The sequence below is a fragment of the Schistocerca piceifrons genome, chromosome X, assembly GCF_021461385.2.
Source record: "Schistocerca piceifrons isolate TAMUIC-IGC-003096 chromosome X, iqSchPice1.1, whole genome shotgun sequence".
Taxonomy (NCBI): Eukaryota; Metazoa; Arthropoda; class Insecta; order Orthoptera; family Acrididae; genus Schistocerca; species Schistocerca piceifrons.
In genome coordinates, this window is record NC_060149.1 from 667,567,574 (window position 1) to 667,592,305 (window position 24,732).

General features: G+C 37.1%; 1 protein-coding gene across 1 annotated transcript in view; it reads left to right on the forward strand.

Annotated features, from left to right (window-relative positions):
• Nucleotides 1-24,732, forward strand: part of LOC124723039 (endosome/lysosome-associated apoptosis and autophagy regulator family member 2-like) — a 233,061-nt gene that overhangs the window by 157,023 nt on the left and 51,306 nt on the right. Inside the window, exons 7-9 of the mRNA XM_047248213.1 lie at nucleotides 19,868-20,153; nucleotides 21,707-21,924; nucleotides 22,563-22,802. Coding sequence (XP_047104169.1) covers nucleotides 19,868-20,153; nucleotides 21,707-21,924; nucleotides 22,563-22,802 — 744 coding nt within the window. The remainder of the gene's footprint in view (nucleotides 1-19,867; nucleotides 20,154-21,706; nucleotides 21,925-22,562; nucleotides 22,803-24,732) is intronic.

Here is a 24,732-nt window from a genome sequence, read left to right on the forward strand (position 1 = left end):
CAGAACAGAAGGCAGCCTCAGCCATTTTCATACTGCGCATTAACAGCACAACAATCAGAGCACAATGCTGCAGAGGCTGTGACTGTACGTGATGTTTGAAATAAAAACTATGTAGCTAAAGCATGATTAAGAAAAACGTTGATGGCTGTTAATACATTTGAATATCTTAAAGTTTCATTTAACGTAACTTAGTAATAATATATCCAATACATAAGTAGGACCCACTTCCAAGATCGTAACAACACCAGTATACGCGTGCTATGGCTTCTGACCAATCATCGCGATTGTGTTGGTTTACATTACGTTTATTCTTATGATGAACAGATTATAGGAATAGCCAAAATAAATTAGGAAATTGGTGGCATACACAAAACTAGATCTGGTGTTGTATTCTATAAAACTGAGAGCCAACCTTTCTCTTTTGTGAAAGTGCAGATTATACTCATGTATGTTAATGGTAATTAGTTCAAAAATTAAAAAATGAATTTTGATGAGGCAGATGGCAAAATGTGGTGCGCATACTGTAAGACCTTCGGTACACGCACCATCAGATTATTTGACTTGTCGCTCTATCGAAGTAGGCGAGTGTCAGCAATATGTCTCATGGTCTTATCGTGGCCTGTTTATCTTGTGCCGTTAGTTCATACGATAGAAATGCCACTTGCACTCTTAGAGTAGCAGATTGACGGTGACCAACTTTAAACAGAACTTGATTACTTTTCACACACATTTATTAAAATAATAAAAAAAATAGATATTATGTAACTTGATTCTGGATGCTGTTTACATTTGACAATGTGAAGTTCCTTTGGTCTTGGTACGTAATCTTATTCTCACATATCTCTGATACTTGACAAAGTGTCTATACATTTATCTTCATGGCTATGTACAGGAATATGGTAATCTTATTACGTGAAGACTGAAACTTGACTACAGACTAATGCAGACTGATACAGACTGATGCATACTGGTGCAGACAAATGCAGACTGACTGATCGGAGGTCTGTACACTCGTTATAATACCTCGTGCATACAGGTATCACTGTGTGAATGTGATCCGCAAGGAGAAAAGGTTCTACATTAGCAGCAATCTCATTGGCTGCATTACATATTAATACGCGGATCAGCAGAAGCAGAGTTTGGTCAGTCTCTAAGACAGCGCCATCTCGTAGTGCGCAGACAGACAATCGCTGTGCCTGCGCTGTTGCACTTAGTGGGGCGCACTCTAGTGGGAAAGTTGTGTACGCGCTGACTACTTGGAACTATGTACGCAACACAAAACAAGAAGGGAAGTAAATATATCCCACCTTGCTTCGTCACACCATCTCTGAAGATTAGCAATGAGTTTAAAATGCATAACATGGTGATAGGTTTTAACACTATTAACAAATTGAGGAAGCACCATGAACATAATAAAGAGCAGCCTGTTAATAAGTTTTTAAGTTTTGCAGTTTGGGGGGGCGGGGGGGGGGGGGGGGGGAGGTGGTCTATAAGATTAAGTGTCTAGCTCGTGACAAGTTTCACATCAGACAGACTGAAAAGGAGTTCAGAACACAGTGTAGGGACACACGGTTATCCTAGCTTAGCTGAGGGAGTTCATTTATGTTGGTGCAATCATCTGCTTCATGACATCGAAAACAATTTACAGATTCTTCATTATGAGAATAAAGGTGTTTATTCGGATATTTTGGAAGACCTAGAAATTTTTGTACATAGACAACACTTCCATGATCAATGGAACAAGAGATTGGTTTTTTTCATATTTCTGATAATTTCTTCAGTTGCTATTGGAAGTAAAAATTGTGCACACTTTGCAGCCGCTGTTTGTAACACAGAATGCTGTGTGACATCTGCCACAATTTTGAGTTTATTTTTTAATATCATGTAATTTTTGCTGTCATATTTTACATGGGTTTATGCCTTGAGCTTTACCTTTATCATTGTTAGGAATCTGGATATACAATTTATATTAAATTTCCTCATGACCCTGGCGATTCCAGCACATGACATTACGGAAGCCCGAAGTGCCATCCATTTGCCGCAGCAAGCGTTACATTTGGTTTCTGTCTGTGTGAGTGAAAAGTTATTGCACCTGATATGCTGTATGCATATCTTGATGTACAGCATTTACAACTGCCTCTTGAGCTTGTGTAATTGCATATGATACATACATTTTTGCCTGTTTTGATATCTTAAATTTTTTATTATTTTTGTATATTTGTGAACCTTGCAACAGTGTATTAGCATTGTATTATGAGAAGAGTTTGTAATTCCAGATTTTAATTACTGACAGGTCACCACATGATGGGCTGCGCCTGAAACGTGTTGTGAATATGGAAATAAAGAAAAAAATCTCAAAAAACAGCTACGAGATTTTTTCAGCGACTAAACAAGCATCTGTAGAGTCATCATTTTTATTATGTCTTTCTTTAAATTTTGAAAAGCTTTCTACTCTCCAACTCCAATTTACATTCTTCTTCAATGAAATGAAATGAAATGAAATGAGTGTATGGTATCGTTGGCCAGGAGGCCCCTATTCGGCGAAGTTTGGCCACTAAGTGCAAGTCTTATTTCTTTCAATGTCACATTGGGTGACTTGCGTGCCGGTGATGAGGATGAAATGATGAGGGCAACACAACACCCAGTCCCTGAGTGGAGAACCCGGCCCGGAATTGAACCCGGGCCCTCTTGCATAGGGGGCGAACACATTACCACCCAGCAAAGCAGGTGGACTCTTCTTCAGTAAATTATCTGCAGATGGATGACTGATCCAATATAAATCTTTGATACTATCCAAAAAAGGCCAAACATAGCTTTAACTTTTTTCTTGTTTCAGCTGCTGAAAAATCAGCAACAGCCCTCAGTTTTTCTGGATCAAGATGTATCCCATTTTTTTGTTAATTATATGTCCCAAAAATGAAATTTCCGTTTTTACACATTCAAACTTACTCACTTTTAATTTCATTCTCATTTTGTCTTTCAGCACTTTATCCAAAATTTTACAGTGCTAAACCTAATCAGAACTTGCAAACAAAATATCATCAACATAAACTGTTACTTTGTTAATCAATTCATTACTCAAAACTTTATCAAAAGTCCTAATGAAGAGACATATTCCAATAACCACAAGCTACGTCAAAAGAAGTAAAAACTTTATATCAATTGAATTTTTATAAAATTTTGTCAGTACTGGCTGACCAATCACTTTATCTCAGAACCATTTCATTTAATTTGCTGGCATCTAGAACCAACTCTGACACCTCCATTCTTCTTTCTAACAACTACCAAAGCATTGTTATATCTGCTGTTAGATCACTTAATTATGCCCCATTGAAGCATCTTCTCTGTTTCGTTCCTAACCACTTCTTTCTTGGAAAAAGAGAATAGTGAAAGGTTTCTGAAAAATGGTTCATAGTCTTCACTCAAAATATTTTACTAATCCAGGATTATCTAAAAATAACTTTTATTGTTCTACTTCAATGATTCTTTTAAATCACTCTTTTGGTCAGATGTTACGCTTTTAATATTTTCTACTCTCTTATTTATCTCTACCTGTACTTGTTCTTCATCAGTCTTACCTGTGTCACTTCTTAGGAACTTTCACAGTGGCACCAACAATTATTATTTCTGACACAAGAGTAATTATAGTTCAACCACTCTCTTTAATGAATTCAAAAAATACTTCTGAGATTCTATTTAATTCACTTCCACTACCCAGGAGACACAAAACAGGTACTCATTGCATATCAGCCACAGTCAAAGGATGTCATACCTCACTGTTGCTTACTATTGTATCCCCTTCATGTAACAAATCCTCATTAATTTATTTTCTAGAAAAACTATTGTCCTGCTCACTGAATCTACTTTCAGTTACAGATAAACAACAAGCAGAATAACTCTCTTCCCTATTTATTTCTTCACTAGTCCCAAACTCTTACTCATTCTTGCCCTGTTCACTTTCAGCATTTATGATCTCTATACATATCACATTACCCTCAGTGTCATAAACAAATTCAGATATTTCTTCTTCCTCTTCCTCTTCATTGCTTTTACAGTCTTTACTACTTTCATCAACACTTAAGCTATTATTTTAACCACTACTACTGTCACTGTCACTTCCTTCAAAAACTTGATCAACTATTCTTGATCCTCACAATTTGGCCATGAAAAATGACACTTAAATTACTTTGCTGTCTGCAGTTGTTTATATTTTTCATGACACTCTGTTACCCTATTTGATAATATTTCTTACACTGAACAATTAAACACTCTTCTATTTTATCTATTTTCTTTATCATTTGATCTACTTCAATTTAATTGGATCACTCTACTGGGAACATTTCTGTTTATTGTGGATTGTGGTTTATTTGTCTCATAATGTACATAATCTAAATCATTTGATGCAGGTATAGCAGACACTTCAAATTTGTGGTAAAATTTCACCACAAACAAAGAACAGTTGATGTTAACAAACAGCATAATAATAATATACATACAATAAAATCTAACACTTAATTACCCCTTGCTCAAATTATCATTTCATCCTCTATGAATTCTCCTGTTGAATAGTAACATTTTTTCCACTGAATCTGCTGTAGCTATGTTTTTAAAATTTTTGCTTCATATTAAACATATTTTGCCCATTAACTTGTTATACAGAGTGAGCCAGGAGGAAAGTACATGCTCTGACGGGTGATACTACTGGTGATTCTGAATAAAAAACTTCTAATGAACATATGCCCTTTTCTTAATCGTCTCTGGGTAAACCAATGAAAACAGCGAGGAATGGGAAGGTGCAGGTGACAGGAAATTAAGATACTGTTATGTTATGGTTTGTTTAATTGTGTACATTTCCTCACAGAAGATGTTCAAACAGTCCACCGTCAACTTCAATGCATGTTGCTGCTCTTGTAGACAGGTGTTGTGTCACCGATCGGAGCTCAGTTTTGCATTCCTTTACCTGGGCACAAGCATGTAAAATATGAGCAAGAAGTTCCTTTCTTGGGTCCACTCTATGCTTGTAAATGTCACTCTTCAGCCACCCCTACAAACAGTAATCCAATGGGGTAAGATCAGGTGACCTTGGCAGCCAAACAATGACTCCCCAGTGACTGATCCAATGACCAGGATACATTGTGTTGAGATACTGTGTCACTGGCTGTACAGAATGTGTAGGAGCTTTGTCATGCTGAAAGTACATATGAGCTCATGTTGCCAAAGGGATATCCTCTACGTATTCTGGCAACACATTTTGAAGAGTATCAAGATACCGTGTCCCAGTAAGACGGTTATCTAAAATAACTGGACCGATGAGTTGGTCATCAATAATACCACACCACACGTTGACTGAGAACAGTCATTGAAAATTCATTTTCACAGTAGTATACATATTTTCATTTGCCCATACATGAAGAGTTGCACTTGTTGTCGATTCTGTTGTAGGTAAATGTTGACTCATCAGTGAACAGAATACATGGAATTAATCACTCATTGCCAATGATCCATTGATGAAATTTTTGCCAGACGGCAGCATCTCCTTCATGCAGATGTTGTACACTCTGCCAATGAAAGTGATATAGACTGTGCTCATGTACTGTGCGTATCACTCATGTTTGTGGAATATCAAGTTGGGCAGCAATCCTTCTAGAGCTAGGAGTAGGGTTGCGTTCCACTACTTGAAGAATGTTCTCAACTGCATTAAGAGTTTTATTGTATAGGATGTTCAGAGACAAAATTTTCTCTGGGAAGTATGCCATGCTCACACAATCCATGAAACACCCTGCTAACACCCTGCTATCTTGCACTCTGAGGTTCAGAAATCATTGTTGGTATTCTCACACAGCAGCTCTGGAATTCCCATTGGACATACCATAGACAAACACCATATCAGCATGCTCTGCATGTGTAAACATCCATGGCATTTTCATTACACAAAACAGTATTCATTGTATCCATAACAACACTGTAGTACCATGCACTATGACAAGCACTGTTAGACTGAGACTTGTGGTAAACAACTGCACGATGCAAAAGTGAATTGCGTACTGACACGGGTAGTAAGGATGACAGTACACGTTTCCTGTTCCTAGTTGTTTTCATTGGTTTACCCGGAAAAGGCTAAGAAAAGGGCATATGTTTATTAGGAGTTTTTTTGTTCAGAATCACCACCAGTATCACCCCCCAAACATGTACCTTTCCTCCTGACTCACCCTGTATATTGTCATCCCCATATAATGTGGAGCCCGTACATATAATTTCAAGTGCTATGTGGACAGCATAAAATTATTTTTATTCCTTGTGTTATATGTATGTTAAAATGATTCTCCTCAAGTAATATTTGTGTGCTGTGTAGGAAGGCCATAATTTCATAAATGTTAGGATTTGTACTTTCCGAAATAATGGGCGACAAGACTATGTTTGCTGTGCAGTAAACATGTATCAGACAATATTCTTTTGCAGTTTCAGCATTCATGATACACTACTTGAACTTCTCCAGAAAATTATCTCATATCTAATGACAGATTCAAAATAACTATGATAAGGAATTTTTTGTGTACTCAAGCCAGCGGAATTTGCTACTATTTGCATTGCAAAAACAAAACTGCTTACTTTATTTGACAGGAAATCAATATGTGCATTCCAGCATAAGTCCTTGTCCACATTTAGTCCCCAGAATTTGACTATGTCAACTTCTTTCATAGGCTGACTGTTACATTGTACTTTAAGCTCCACACATTTTGAAATGTACCATATGGGTTTTTGCAATGTTCAGTTTCAACCCATTTAACTGGAACCAGTTTTCTAAGGTATCCAGTGTGCTTACAATGGAGCTCAGAATTTTTCTGCATCATCATCATCTTCAATTAAAACAGAAGTATCATCTGCAGACAGAACTGATGGGAAAGTCATTTATGTAGAATAGGAACAGAATTGGCCTCAAAATGGAGTCTTGAGGCATACCTTGTGATACTGTACTCCATTTAGAATAATAAGTCACTGCCTCTGAGGTGATAGTTGCCCTTTGTTTTCTATTAGCCAATTTAAAGCATTGTCCTTAATCCCGTATTTGTATAATTTGTAGATAAGCAATTCATAGTTCATGGAGTTAAATACTTTTGTGAGATCGCAGAAGTTACCTGCAACTTTACTCCTCTGATCTAATGATTTGCCCGTCTTTTCAGTAAAGTTATTCATTGCTTCCAGAGTGTTTTTTTCTAGTTGAAATCCAAATTGGTCACTTATAATACTAACGTTTCCTACAATAAAGTTTTTGATCTAGTTTGCAGGTACTTTCTCTAAAACTTTTGACAGGACTGGAAGAATAGAAATAGGCCAATAGTTTCCCACAACTTCCCTTGATCCTTTCTTGAACAAAGGTCTGACATTGGCATACTTCAAAACATCGGGAAAGCATACCTGTTCAAAAGTGTGGTTGAATATTTTAGTCAGGGAAGGTGCTATTATGCCACACACTGTTTTAATTGCTTTAATGGGTATCCCATCCCACCCAGCAGAGCTTTTACTTTTTAATGATAATAAAACATTTTACACATACTTTATCATGACTTTTTAAAAATCCATGAAATACTCAACTTCTTGGTGTATTCCAAATGGATTTACTTTATTCTGATACTCTGCTACATCAGCATCTGACTTTGCCAAATTTATGAAGAATTCATTTAAATGCTCTGATATTTGAGCTGGGTTTACAATAAAGCTATCATCTACTTTTAATCCTAGATATTTCATTACTACTAACCCTAACAACTAACTCTGATTTAACAACACACCACACTGCTTTTGTTTTACTTTTATGTTTTACAGTGAACTTCTTGTTTGCCACTTGTTTGGCTGCCCTCACAACTTTTTTATGTATAGCTTTATAATGATGAACATGCTCAGTAAAACATCTCTTTTTAATATATTTCAGTTCATTGTGGAATTTGCTTTTCCTGGCACTAGAAATTTTATACTGTGGGTTATCCATTTAAGTTTATCGGTCCTTTTTTTTTGCATGTGGTTCTAAATGGAAAAGTTTAATTAAATATTTCAAGAAAGCTACTTAAAATTTTTTTGAGGTCACTGTTCCTCAGAATACAGGTGCTGCAAGGCCATTCAACGTCTCTTGACTTATTTCTAAATGTAATTGAATATTTTTCATTGATGTTCCTTATCATATGGCTTTTGTTACACCAAATTTCTTTCTTAATTTTCGGTAGTTCAATGAATAATGCAGAGTGGTCAGAGATTCCTAATTCCATGCAAAATTAATGAACATCTTCAAATACATAATTTTTTGAAATATTACCAATACAGGTCTGTGCATTTACTCTAATCAGTTGTATGAAGTTTATTTTGCAGCCAAAGTTTTTTTATTAAGTCAGCAAATTTGAACACATCATTGCTTTCAGCTATAATATTAATATTGAAGTCAGCAGCTATTACATTCCTTTTCCTTTTTTCTTTACTGAGTTTTTCAAGCAGGCAATGAAATTCCACCATGAAAGCTTCAATTTTAGCTTTCTCTGGTACTCTATAAATAGAAACTACCATGACATTTAGATCCCTCAACTTGATACAGCAGCTTTCAAATATACACTGTTCATTCAAATGATTAATTTCATTTCTTATTTCATATTTTATATCAGAATGAGTAAGTATGCAACAGCCTCCATGCGATTTCTCTTGTCTACAAAAGTTTTTGGCTAATTTGAAATTTTCAATTTTATTAAGAATTTTAATATTGTCCATTGAGGCAAATAACTTTCATATCTCTACATTCAGACAGAATAATTTGTAATTCATCCACTTTATGACTTTTGTTTGAAAAGTCAACACTTAGACCATTTATACAAATCAAAAAAAGTTTTGCATCACCCCAGTTGTCAGAACTCCTGAAAATAAACATTGACTGTGGATATTGTATCACAGACACAATCCATTTGACTGTTCAGAGATGTCACTAAACATGCCCAAAAATGTAAACAACCATGCATGAGTAGCACCTAATAGATAGAGGGGCTCCGACAGCCAATCAGTTCCAGTCATTCCACCAGGAAGGAGGTACACGGCTCGTGTTGTCTGGAATTCAACCATGCTTAGATGGTCAATATTGCAGTTTGATCACATCCACATTGTTACTTCGTGCCAGGAAGGGATCTCAACAAGGGAAGTCTCCAAGTGTCTCGGAGTGAATGAAAGCGATGTTGTTTGGACATGGATAAGATACAGAGAGACAGGAACTGTCGATGACATGCCTCACTCAGGCTGCACAAGGGCTACTACTGCAGTGGATGACCACTGCCTATGGATTATGGCTCAGAGGAACCCTGACAGCAATGCCACTATGTTGAATAATGCTTTTCGTGCAGCCACAGGACGTCTTGTTACAACTCAAATGTGCACAAAAGGCTGCATGATGCACAATTCACTCCTGATGTCCATGGTGTGGTCCATCTTTGCAACCACGACACCATGCACTGCGGTACACATGGCCCCAACAACATGCTGAATGGATCGCTCAGGATTGGCATCACATTCTCTTCACTGATGAGTGTCACATATATCTTCAACAATTCTCGGAGATGTGTTTGGAGGCAACCCAAACAGGTTGAACACCTTACACTCACTTTCCAACCAGTGCAGCAAGGTAGAGGTTCCCTGCTGTTTTGGGGTGACATTATGTGGGGCTGATGTACACCGCTGGTGGTCATGGAAGGCTCCATAATGGCTGTACGACACATTAATGCCATCCTCCAACCAATAGTGCAACCATATCAGCAGCATATTGGTGAGGCATTCGTCTTCATGGACCACAATTTGCACCCCCATCGTGCTCATCTTGCGAATGACTTCCTTCAGGATAAGAACTTCGCTCGACTAGAGTGGCTAGCAAGTTCTCCAGACATGAACCCCAGCGAACAGGCCTGTGATAGATTGAAAAGGGCTGTTTGTGTGCGACGTGACCCAGCAACCACTCTGAGGGATCTACACTGAATCACCATTGAGGAGTGGAACAATCTGGACCAACAGTGCCTTGATGAACTTGTGGATAGTATGCCATGACAAATACCGGCATGCATCAATGCAAGAGGACATGCTACTGGGTATTAGAGGTACCAGTGTGTACAGCAATCTGGACCGTCACCTCTAAAGGTCTCAATGTATGGTGGTAAAACATGCAATGTGTGGTTTTCCTGAGCAATAAAAAGGGCAGAAATGATGTTTATGTTGATCTCAATTCCAATTTTCTGTACGGGTTCCAGAACTCTCATAACCAAGGTGATGCAAAACTTTTTTGGATGTGTGTATTCACACGCATTATGTAAGGACATTCTTTTCTGTTTGTGGTCTCAAGCATACCCTTAGGTACTGTCTTACTCCTGGTGTTTTCGTTACCAAACATGTTTCTCGTCCCCATCATTTCTTATAAGTTTACCCTATTTTGCAGAATTTTACATGCATCAGCGAACAGTTTACAAAACATTTTGGATCCTAACTTATTTTAATGCAGACTGTCTTTACCCTATACATTTATTGCTTAAGAATTTATTTGGATTTATGAACACAGCTACCAGATGATTACAGTTTTCATTTAAATCACGGTTTATTCTCTCAATATATCAATCACTGAGTGATCTTCTGCAGATAATACTACTCACCATGATTCCAGACATTTTGTAGAGGTTACTGGCACATCGAATTAGATTTTTTGTGTCACTTACAATTTCCACTTCAGTGCTGCTTGTAAGAGAATTTGTACCTTCATGGATGAAGACTCCTTTGTAATTCTTCCAAGATGCCTCTGCTGAACAATCCTGTGAGCTATATATGTTGCTTAAGTGTTTCTTCAACTGGGGGGTCTTGATTTCTGGGTGAATGTCTATTGTGGGATTCATCACATTTTTCAGCAGAAAATCGCCTATAACAAGGAATTCATTATTTTCTTTATTTTGCTCTGTTTTTCATTACTGTGATCCTACAAAATATTTTTACTGTAAGTCATACTTGGCCACTCATACTTACTTTTGGTTCTTGAGACTTCTGCACGAGTTTCTTCCTTAGGTGCAGCAGCCTCATAGGTTGAACTAATAACTATATTTTTCCACACATTTTTGAGGTTGTTTTTGTCTATCGACTCGGCTGTTTTTTAAAAAAAAAACATTTTTTCCTGCATTTCAGGTTGTAATTTTCTTGCTTCTGCACTGATGCCTACTTCGGTATCTTTATTCACATGAACATTTGTCCATGTTGGTTTGTTTCTGTTCACTGGTGGCTCTTTTGTTTCTTGCTCAAGTCCTAGCCTAACTAGTGCAAACCTTAGTTTTTTTTTGATAGGATCTGTAATCGTTGTTCCCCCTATTTCTATCACTGGAATTCCTCCTGCCATTTTAGTTCTATTCCCTCTCTGTCCATTCATTTCCCAACTACATTTACTACAACTAGCACTTGACCTACTCATTCAATTTACTTGGTAGTCTCATCTGAATTGGTTCCTAGAGTTAAAATTCCCCCACTTACCTCAGACATGGATTTTACTCATTCTGTTTTCCTACATAGTTCAAAAAATCACTAATATTACTTCTGGGAGCAGGAAAAAGCATTCACTAACTCTCTGTGGAAGTCTGTTTTCCAGACCCATGATTATAGACTCACTGCCTAACTCTCTTTTCAAGTACTTGGGTTCATTAGTTCAGTATGGACAAAAACATTTAACAGTACCTCTCCTTCAATCATACCTCTCACCACCCCAAAATTCACTCAAGATCTTTTGCTGTTCATCTTTAGACCAGTACTCATCCAAAAAAAATTATTAAATTTCTCCCATGATTTGCAAGATTCTGTCACCTCAATTGCCCATCTGTAAGAGTTAGACTTTAAATAACCTCTTACAGAAGGCAGAACACCTGAAGGAAATTTGGAAAATATTTTGAGTAGATTTCCCGACCATGTTATAGTTTTGGATGGAGATTTTAATTTACCTGATATAGACTGGGAGACTCAAACGTTTCTAATGGGTGGCAGGGACAAAGAATGAAGAGAAATTTTTTTAAGTGAGTTATTTGAAAACTACCTTGAGCAGTTAAACAGAGAAACCAACTCGTGGCAATAACATATTAGACCTTCTGGTGACAAACAGACCCGAACTATTTGAAGCAGTTAACATAGAACAGGGAATCAGCAATCATAAAGCGATTTCAGCAATGGTTATTTCAGCCGTAAATAGAAATATTAAAAAAAAAGGTAGGAAGATTCTTCTGTTTAGAAAAAGTGATGAAAAGCAGATTTCAGAGTACTTGACGGCTCAACACAAAAGTTTTATTTCAAGTACAGGTAGTGTTGAGGATCAGTGGACAAAGTTCAAAACCATCGTACAATATGCATTAGACAAGTATGTGCCAAGCAAGATCATAAGAGATGGAAAAGAGCCACCGTGGTATAACAACTGCTACGGAAGCAAGGGGAACTTCACAGCAAAGATAAACATAGCCAAAGCCTTGCAGACAAACAAAAATTACACGAAGCAAAATGTAGTGTGAGGAGTGCTATGTGAGGGGTGTTCAACGAATTCGAAAGTAAAGTTCTATGTACTGACTTGGCAGAAAATCCTAAGAAATTTTGGACTTCTGTCAAAGTGGTAGGTGGATCAAAACAAAATGTTCATACACCCTGTAATCAAAATGGTACTGAAACAGAGGATGACAGACTAAAGGCCAAAATACTAAATGTCTTTTTCCAAAGCTGTTTCACAGAGGAAGACTGCACTGTAGGTCCTTCTCTAGATTGTCGCACAGATGACAAAATGGTAGATATCAAAATAAATGACAGAGGGATAGAAAAGCAATTAAAATTGCTCAAAAGAGGAAAGTCCACTGGACCTGATGGGATACCAGTTCGATTTCACACAGAGTACATGAAGGAACATGCCCCCCTTCTTGCAGCAGTGTACCATAGGTCTCTAGAAGAGCGTAGTGTTCCAAAAGATTGGAAAAGGGCACAGGTCATCCCTGTTTTTAAGAAGGGATGTTGAACAGATGTGCAGAACTATGGACCTATATCTCTAATGTTGATCAGTTGTAGAATTTTGGAACATGTATTATGTTCAAGTATAATGTCATTTCTGGGGACTAGAAATCTACTCTGTAGGAATCAGCATGTGTTTCGAAAAAGACGATCATGTGAAACCCAGCTCGCACTATTCATCCACGAGACTCAGAGGGCCATAGACATGGGTTCCCAGGTAGATGCCATGTTTCTTGACTTCCGCAAGGCGTTTGATACAGTTCCCAACAGTTGTTTAATGAACAAAGTAAGAGCGTATGGACTATCAGACCAATTGTGTGATTGGATTGAAGAGTTCCAAGATAACAGAATGCAGCATGTCATTCTCAATGGAGAGAAGGCTTCCAAAGTAAGAGTGATTTCAGGTGTGTCATAGGACTGTTACTATTCACAATATTTATAAATGACCTTGTGGATAACATCGGAAGTTCACTGAGGCTATTTGCGGATGATGATGTAGTATATCGAGAGGTTGTAACAATGGAAAATTGTACTGAAATGGAGGAGGACCTGCAACAAATTGACGCATGGTGCAGGGAATGGCAATTCAATGTCAATGTATACAAGTGTAATTTGCTGCAAATACATAGAAAGAAAGATCCTTTATCATTTAGCTACAATATAGCAGGTCAGCAACTGGAAGCAGCCAATTCCTTAAATTATCTGGGAGTAGGCATTAGGAGTGATTTAAAATGGAATGACCATATAAAATTAATCATTGGTAAAGCAGATGCCAGACTGAGATTCATTGGAAGAATCCTAAGGAAATGCAATCCGAAAACAAAGGAAGTAGGTTACAGTACACTTGTTTGCCCACTGCTTGAATACTGCTCACTGGTGTGAGTTCCGTACCAGATGGGGTTGATAGAAGAGATAGAGAAGAACCAACGGGAATCAGCCCGCTTCATTACAGGAACATTTAGCAATTGCAAAAGTGTTATGGAGATGATAGATAAACTCCAGTGGAAGACTCTGCAAGAGAGATGCTCAGTAGCACGGTACGGGCTTTTGTTGAAGTTTCGAGAACATACCTTCACCGAGGAGTCAAGCAGTATACTGCTCCCTCCTATGTATATCTCGTGAAGAGACCATGAAGATAAAATCAGAGAAATCAGAGCCCACACAGAGGCATACCGACAATCATTCTTTCCACGAAAAATACGAGACTGGAACAGAAGGGAGAACCAATAGAGGTACTCAAGGTACCCTCTGCCACACACCATCAGGTGGCTTGAGAGTATGGATGTAGATGTAGATGTAAATGATTAGGCCCATTTTTTTTTACAGATACCAGCAACAGCATCCATACTGTTTTCACACATTTGTCTAATTCTTTGATTTTTTGCCTCACAACCATTTCTAACAGTCTTTATTTTTAAATCTGTTTCCTATACCACACCTCTAACTTGTTTTCAAAACAAACTTTTACAGGTTCTATTTTTTGTCTAAATTTTTATATTCTGTTTATCATGTCACTTTTATTACACATGTTCTTTTTCTGTACTTCCATTCTTGAATTTAATTTTCCCATAAATTTCACCATTTCCAAAGAAAAGCAAACTTTACTGACATTTCCTATGCTTTTCTTCTCTCCTTATGCAAGTCCTATTTAACGTTAATTGGATTCATCAACTCAGAACTGTGCGCTTCTTCATTCACATTACAGTGAGGAGTAGGTGAGGCCCTTAACATTTTGTCCATAATTTACTTGTCATTTACTTCAGCATATAAAGTTAAACCTAGCCTTGATTTAAACTCACTGTCATCATAAAGCTCATTTTAAATTCCTTCAAACATTATTAAGTTCGCTCCTGCTGCTTACTGTTAAACACACAGTTGTTTCCCCCTTCACTGTTTATTTTGGATGATGAGAATACCTAATCAAACTCAACAGGAAAACCACTTGATGACAAGAACATGTTACCATATTTTGCTCGTCTATCCAAGAGAAGGTAACTGAAGAAATTGTTATTGATGTTTTTCAAAGAATTATTAAATGGTTACTTGAAAATAAACTCTCCCTAAATTTTGAGAAAACAGCTTACATTCTGTACAATTAAGTAGGATCATACCAACAAATTTTGTGGCAAACAAAAAGGGGTCAGAGAACGGGGTAGAATGTTTCAAAATCTAAGTGCATATATTTATGAAAATCTGAACTGAAAGAAGCATATTACAGAGCTGCTGAAACAGTTCAGTTCACCTACTTTTGTTCTTTATATAATTTCTAGTCTTGGAAACAAGTGAGTCAATCTTGTGAGATATTTTACACATTTCCACTCAATAATGTGTTATAGAATAATTTCCTTGGGTACCTCATCACTTAGAAAGAAGGAATTAATTGCACAAAAGTGAGCAGTAAGAATAATATGAGCTGTTTAACCACAATTATTTTACAGGTACTTCTTCAAGGAGTTAAGCATTTTAATTGCACCATCACAGTTCACACATTTGCTAATGAAATTCATCATAAGTAATGTATCAAAATTTGGGGCGAACAGTGATATACATACCCACAACAATAGGGGAAAAAATGACCTTTATTACCCTTTACTAAAGTCGTCAGTGACTCTGAAAGGAGCCCAGTTTGATTCAACAAAATTTTTTAATCATTTTCCTAATAACATAAAATGTCTACAAGTACGAAAGCAAGTTTTAAATCTAAGCTAAAATCATTTCTCCTGGACAGCTCCTTATATTCAATACATAATTTTTTTATTACAGACTTGCTATTGTGCAAAGAAGAAAAGAACTAGTTTTTAAGTGTAACTGCATGAGTAAGACTAAAAAATATATTCATTTAATGTTAAAATTAATCATGGATACATATTCAGTAAACTGACTTACTCCACATTATTTGCATAAAAAATCAGTCAAACAATCTATGGAACATGTGACTATCTAAATAATAGTGCTTAACTGCCTTTTTAAATAAGTTCATTTTAGCAATCTCTTTAATCTAATAAGGCAATTTAATGAACTGTTTTATTCCTTAACAGAAAATGTGGTTTTGAGTTTTATGTTTATTCTCTCTTGGTAAATGCAAGTTAAGTCTAGATCTTGTACTATTGTTATAGCTAGAGTTGTTTGTGCAGCAATTATAAATGCCATTTTTGATGCACAAAACTGATTGGTAAATGTACTCACACAGTGCAGTTAAATTCCCAAATGTTTTGAACAGATCTTTGCAATGAGCTCAAATACTGTTATTGGTTACTATTCTAGTGACCATTTTCTGCAGTTTGAAAATTGTTTTTGCATTTTGTGCATTTGTGCCCCAGAAAAGAACTCCATAGCTAGGAATTGAGTTTACAAGTGAATATTATGCAGATAAAAGACTCTGATTGTTACACACTGATGACAGGACTCTAAGGGCAAAACATGTTGACTACATTCTGTTTGCAAGTATCTTTGTGTGTTCACATTGCATCAGCTGAGAATCAATATTCATTCCCAGAAATTTTGTGTTTATTATACACTGTGTAGGGGTGCTGCCTACATTTAATTTATCAACATACTTTCTCTACTTCACTCTTATTTATTTTTGTTCAGTGTTACTTCATTGCATAGTGACTTCCTTGAAGGTTTCATTTGCTTTCTTTGCGATAAGTTCTCTTGTAATACATACATGAAAATGATATCTGCTAATCTGACAACCAGGAGCAATGCTGTTTCACTAGAGCTAATTGACTGCACACTTCAACTGGAAAAGAGTGATTGCAGTCTTACAGACATTTACATCGTGGCTACAGAACACGTAATGCTAGTAAACACATGACATAGGCACTGTGTTAATGGGGTTTTCATATGTTGTGCTTAATGATCCATGTTTCGATGATGGCCTGGTTTAACTGCTCTACACTGTTAGCAACAAAATACACAATACATTAATTTATTACCTTACAGAAACAATGAATAGTAGATTCATGCATCGATCTGGCAGAGCATTTACAAGATACACTGAAGAGCCAAAAGAACTCGTACACCAGCCTAATATTGTGTAGGCCCCCCATAAGCATGCAGAAGTGGCACGACATGATGTGGCATTGACTCGACTAATGTCTGAAGTAGTGCTGGAGGGAACTAACACCATGAATCCTACAGGTCTGTCCATAAATCTGTAAGAGTATGAAGGGGTGGAGATCTCTTCTGAACAGCACGTTGCAAGGCATCCCAGATATGCTCACTAATGTTCATGTCTGGGGAGTTTGGTGGTCAGCAGATGTGTTTAAACTTAGAGGAGTGTTCCTAGAGCCACTTTGTAGTAATTCTGGACATGTGGGGTGTGGCATTGTCCTGGTGGAATTGCCCAAGTCCATTGGAATGCACAATGGACATGACTGGGTGCAGGTGATAAGACAGGATGCTTACATGTGTCACTTGTCAGAGTCATTTCTAGATGTATCATGCTCCCATATCACTCCACATGCACATGCTACAAATCATTACAGAGCCTTCACCAACATGAACAGTCAACTGCTGAAATCCAGGGTCCATGGATTCATGAGGTTGTCTCCACATGACTGGATGCAGGTGATCAGACAGGATGCTTACATGTGTGACTTGTCAGAGTCATTTCTAGATGTATCAGGCTCCCATATCACTCCACATGCACATGCTACACAACGTTACAGAGCCTTCACCAACATGAACAGTCAACTGCTGAAATCCAGGGTCCATGGATTCATGAGGTTGTCTCCACACCCATACACATCCATCCAATTAGTACAATTTGAAACAAGACTTGTCTGACCATGCAACATGTTTCCAGTCAGTGTTGGTGTTGGTGTTGACCGGCCCAGGTGAGGCGTAAAGCTTTGTGTCGTGCAGTTAACAAGGGTACATGAATGGGCCTTTGGCTCTGAAAGCCCATATCAGTGATGTTTCATTGAATGATTCATGCCTGACACATGTTGATGGCCCAGCATAGAAATCTGCAGCAATTCGTGAAAGGGTTGCATGCCTGTCATGCTGAATGATTCTCTTCAGTCCGTTATTGCAGGATCTTTTTCCGCCCACAGCGATGTCAGAAATTTGATGTTTTATCAGATTCCTGATATTCATGGTACACTCATGAAATGGTCGTAAGGAAAAACACCACTCCATTGCTACCTCAGAGATACTGTATCCCATTGCTTATGCGCCAACTATAGCACCACATTCAAACTCACTTAAATCTTACTAACCTGCCATTTTAGCAGTAGTAACTGAGCTACCAACTGCACCAGACACTTGTCTTATATAGGCATTGCCAACTGCAGTGCTGTATTCTACCTGTTTACATATCTCTGTATTTGAATACGCATGCCTATACCAGTTTCTTTGGTGCTTCAGTATGCTTGGCTTTGTAACATTTAACATAATCATTCGCAGACTAATGTTCTTTATCTTAAGTTGATGCATTTACCCTTTTACATAATTCTTGAAAATTTACATAATTCTAGGCCTACTTATTTATATTTCCATACAGATTTTGGATAGTGTACAAACAACAATGAAATGACCATAAAAATGAATTGTGTTGTAAATACTTTGTCACAATGTTTGGCAGTATAATCTTTTATGAACTTGTGGCATCTTTACAAGTCAGTGCTTACACATTGCGTGCTACGCACAGTGTCAACATGTAAAATATGCAAAAATGCTTTCTCTGCTCGAAAGGATATTTGCTATATACATGTCTTTGATTTCCATATAATAAGTAGGTATACCATGCTATATATAGCCTGCCCAGTTAACCATGCGGCCTAACACACAGCTTTCCGGATTGGGAAGGAGCGCCTGGTCCCCAGCACGAATCTGCCAGGAGGACTTCTGTCGAGGTCCCGTGAGCCGGAAAGTCTGTGGATGGTTTTTAGGTGGTTTTCCATCTACCTCGGTGAATGCATTCTGGTTTCCCTTATTCCGCCTCATCTACACTATGTCGGCGACTGCTGTGCAAACAAGTTCTCCATATATGCGTACACCACCATTACTCTACTACACAAACATAGGGGTTACACTGGGCTAGTGTGAGATGTTCCCTGGGGGGGTGTCCACAGGGGGCTGAACCTCACAATAAACCTGAAACAGTGCTTCAGTGTGGGGCGGTGGAGGGGTGAAGTGAACTGCAGTTATCGTGGGGTTGTGGACCACTGCGACTGCAGTGGGTACGGAGCCTCTTCATCATTTCTAGGCCCCTGGTTAACATACAATACAATATAATACAATGTTATATATACAAATATTTAGACATTAGTGGTATCTCAGATTCTTTAATCTGTTGCGAACAATGGAAATTAGACATAGTTACCTAGCAATACACATTACTAATGTGCATGTGATATTCTATAAGAAAGTTTTTCTTGCAGTGCATTGTGTGTGGTGTGTGTGTGTGTGTGTGTGTGTGTGTGTGTGTGTGTGTGTATGTGTGTGTGTGTAAAATCTGATATGTAGTTACTCTACAATTTGGATTAGCCATTAAAATTTACCCCTGCCTCATAACATTAGGGCGAGTCAGTTCACATATCAGTCAAAGGCAATGGTTTACCAGTTTTAATAGAGTAATCCCTGTCATAGCAAAAAATCAAACTACATGCTGATGACTCCTGTACCTCTTATAGGTTCTAACATTTATTTTGTGTTATTTTTCCCATCTTTTTTACTTTTATTTATTGCTAGTTGTATAGTCTCAATACAATGTATGAAAGAATTATGTGTACTTACTAGTAAATACACTCACTTCTTTCAGAAATTTTTAGTTCACTGAATTTTGTAATGTCTCATCTTGTGAAATTTGTTTAACTTGATTTGCTTTTCCTTTCAGACACAACATGTATACCAGTGGTTGCAGCCAAAGATTTGTCGTGATGATGTTATAAATGCTGTTCAGTTGCCTGAACCAAGGGAGAAACAAGCGTGTCCACCATGCAATCCTGGGATGGAGTATGTTAATGGTTCTACGTGTGAATTCTGTCCAAAAGAAATGTATTCAGATGGAAAAACAGGTTGCAAAAGATGTCCGCCAAACACCACTCCAAATTATGGTTACCAAATACTCCATTGGACAGAAATGCCGAAAATGATGAGTGCAGCTTGCATCCAGCCAGATGGTAGTTTTCAGCGATGAATTATTACCGTTACTTATTTGCTGAATGCAAAACTGTGTTTGTCTTACAGAGAACACAATTATGTCTGCTTGTGTCTGTATGTGTGGATGGATATGTGCGTGTGTGCTAGAGTATACCTGTCCTTTTTTCCCCCTAAGGTAAGTCTTTCCGCTCCCGGGATTGGAATGACTCCTTACCCTCTCCCTTAAAACCCACTTCCTTTCGTCTTCCACTCTCCTTCCCTCTTTCCTGATGAGGCAACAGTTTGTTGCGAAAGCTTGAATTTTGTGTGTATGTTTGTGTTTGTTTGTGTATCTATCGACCTGCCAGCGCTTTTGTTCGGTAAGTCACCTCATCTTTGTTTTTATATATATAAAGATGATGTGACTTACCAAATGAAAGTGCTGGCAGGTCGACAGACACACAAACAAACACAAACATACATACAAAATTCAAGCTTTCGCAACAAACTGTTGCCTCATCAGGAAAGAGGGAAGGAGAGGGAAAGACGAAAGGATGTGGGTTTTAAGGGAGAGGGTAAGGAGTCATTCCAATCCTGGGAGTGGAAAGACTTACCTTAGGGGGAAAAAAGGACGGGTATACACTCGCGCACACACACACATATCCATCCACACATCTTTAGTTTAAGGTAAAAAAACTTGATGTGTTTCCCTACAAAATAACACTAAACCCGGCTCTATATCTTATTTCAATAAGTTTATATGAATTTTAAAGTAGTAAATTCATTTTTGAAACACCCTGTAGATGTATTTATTTAGACTATTAAGTGTAAATATAAATTCCAACAGGGTGGTCCAGTCAACAGCACTGTGTAACATACTTGAGTGGAGCATGCATGCAGAGTTGTATTCCAACAGGGTGGTCCAGTCAACAGCACTGTGTAACATACTTGAGTGGAGCATGCATGCAGAGTTGTATTCAGTTTGGAAAATATAATATTATTTAGTTTTTGCATATGGATTGTAATTATGTGCTAGAAAAAATTAGTCTATTTGAAAGGAATTTCAGTTTGCTTTTGATATTCATTGAATATTAAAATTTATTGGCTTATTCTCAATGTTAGGGTGTCCCTTTTTATTTTACTAATCAATCCATTATTATGACACAGTTTTCCCTTATGCATATGATGTGTTTCGTTTTTGTGAATATACACTTGTATTTCGTTTTTTTTCCCTCCTGCAGAAAAACATAGCCTCGTTATCTCCATATGAGAAACTGTATTTTTGACAAAATACTTTATCAAGACATAATCATTTTCCATAACAGTACATTTCCTTCCTTTTACGTCTTCTTTTGTTGCCTTTCAAGGTAATATGTAGATCAATTCTACTATTGTAATAAGATTAACATTTCAATTTTGATTTTCAGTTATATACATTAATATGTAAAATTGTGTAACCAAAATCAGTAACATCTAGTCTACTTTAATAATATTTATAAATGTAGAGGTAGATGTAGGTATTTCATGTAATTATACATCAGACAAATTGCCCCATTTAGTGTATTTATTTTAAAATATTTATATTGTTCATCAGGTACCCGATGCAGCAATGGACTTGGATGGCAGTGTGCTGGATCATATATTCACTCTGCTCACAACCAAAACTATGGTGCATATTTGCTTCTTTCATTAAATGTTGCTGGTTTTAGAAGCCAAGGAGGATTCAGTTCCGACCATCATCTTGAAGTTGGAAGCATTTCATTCTCTTTTGAACTCATATGTAGAAGCAAATGTGAATTTGTTTTCATGCAGGTAGGCTTTTAATGTAAAAAATTTACAAATTAATTAACAACAAAATGTATGAACATGGCTATGAAACTATAACACTATATGCCTCAATCACCTGTCATTATCATTGTCTATATAAGCACAACATGCACAAAAACTGTCTTGTCTGTGGCTGAGAGTGAAAAATTAGTGACTCTTCAACACAAAGAAAGACTACTTAGAATCACGTTGTAAATAGCTGTGTGATGTTATCGAGTGACATTTTAGCAATGTTCATGAGAAATGTCTTCTTACTTACAAATCTGGTTTATGAAAACTGATGGTATGACACAGCATAATTCATATTCTTTTATTTTAATTTAAGATCAAAGACTTTCATGGCCAGAGTTAATTTCCATAAAATTCTTCTGGGTTGTAGACCATGTCAAGTTGTAAAATGATGAACCAATGGTTCGGCCACAATTACTAGTGTTTTCTGTCAGGGTGTGTAGTGCTGTAATATGTATTTTGTCCTGATGAAAGTCACTTGTAGCAGTGACCAGTATGTTAGAGCATCATTTCTGACACAGTCTAAAACCTAGAAGAATTGCATGCAAAATTATTCTAATCCATCAGCCTATCCATGATGAAATAACTAATATTTTTTACCATTTTCTTTTCAGGGTTCTGATTCGAAAGAACTCTCTGTAATTCAAAGGTGGACTGAATCGCAACCTAGACAAGACTTTGTGCTCGCCTTAATGCAGAATGATTCATACACATTTAGCTGGGCATTTCAAAAACTTCCACTAGATGAAGACAGTAATGAAGAAATGTTGGAAGATGATATTGCCAAAATTTATTCCATTAATGTGACAAATACTATTGATGGAGGAGCCTCAACTTGTTTACCTTGTCATCAGGTAATTAAATACCATCTCCACAGTGTCAATTGTTCTAGTTGCCAATGAATCTAAAAATCAATATTATTTTCATTTTTCTTAAATAACTACCTGTCTGGACTGTTTCAAGTACTTCTCGTGTACTCTGTATAGTCTGCACAGATTTTTTTTCTTTTAATTTAATCAGATTCTTCTGTTTTTCACAAATTGCAAAACCTTCTAAACTTTTCACACCAATTAAGGCCATAGAAGCATAGTCTGACCAAAAAGTGATTCTGGTAGCTGGGGTCCAAGGTTTTTGTTAATCATGTCTTTTTTATTCTTGTTGTGATATTTCCATAGAAACTTTCATCCCATAACACATATTTCTTTATGTTTAACTGTGAAGTGAAACATCAGATTTAACAGATTTAAGTTTAAACAAATTTTTGATATAAGAAAATATTGTATTAAAAATTTTCACCCTTCTTTCACCCCCTAAGGGGCTGAATTTCCAAAAGCAGGGAAACATGATTTTTTAAAAATTTCCTAACAGAGAAGCCAAATATAAATTTTCATATATTTAGATTTGAACATGTTTTCATAATGAAATAATTTCATAAAACTTTACATCCTCTATTTCTCTCCCTTAGGGGGCTGCATTTCCAAAAACACTTGCAGCATGCTGCAAGTGAAAAATAGGTGGTTCTCTAATGCCTGACCTATTTGGTGTAATTTGCTGTTGTTAAGTCAGCCATATACCACTTTGATAACTGCAGGGTAGTTTCTGTACATGGCCTATCATTGTATTTGTCACACTTATAGCACAGATAGTTTGAAAATCGACACAGGTGTCCAAAACTAGTCACTATCAAAAAATAAAAATTAGACACTTCACAGTGCAACTTATGACAAAACTACAACCATTTCTATCAACTTAAAAATATATATTTTTATTTCTGATGGACAAGTCAAATACCAGTTTTCATAGACGTAACTTTGAAAATGCTTTAATAGTTCTTTAATAATAACCTGTTCCCCTACCGGGCGCGTCCCCAGGTGGCGGATAGGGCAAAGCTCTACAGATATGTAGGGTAGGTGGGAAATAAAATACCACCCGTGGACCAACACAGGACCAGAAATCCAAAGGCGACTGTCTCACATTGGGCAGTCTTTGGTCAGCGTCTGTTCCCCAGGTTAGGGGCGGCTGGGAAAAACCTCCAGGGCTAACAACCGTGGTTGTAAATTTGTGGCTCGAAGAGTCACCCCTTACATAATACTATCAATCATGGAAGAGTGTAATGTGAAACAAATTACCCCAGGTGGACAATCCACCGCACCAAGGTGCACAAGCAGACTATCGGATTCTGGGGAGTCTGCAGCATTGCACAGAGATGAATCGGGACATGATAAGACATCAAGCAAATTGAAATGTAAAAAAACAAGTTACATAGCTACTTTCAATGTAAACTCTCTTTTAAAAACAGGAAAATTAAAACATCTTACAGATACCCTCAAACATCATAGAATACTCATAACATCACTACAAGAAACTTGATACATAGATGAAAACAATTTTGATTCCGGAGGTTTCAGAATATACAAAGGAAAGGTAGGCAAAAGAATAATGAAAAACACACCCCACCTCGGAACGGGCTTTATTATAGATAAAAGTATTTTAGACTCCATTATCAGCTTTCAATCACAATCGGAAAGACTCTCCACACTCACTTTTAAATCTGCTAATAGAGTATACACAATTGTGAATGCACGTGCCCCCATAAATGAAGACAATAGGAAAAATAAGGAAAAGGTGGAACGTTTTTGGGAACAACTAGATGACACGGTGCAAAAGATCCCAGACAAACACAACATCATACTTACGGGGGACTTCAATGCTCAACTAGGAAAAGAGAAGAAATACAAAAATATTGTTGGAAACTACCCAGCGCACAATAGAACTAACCAAAAT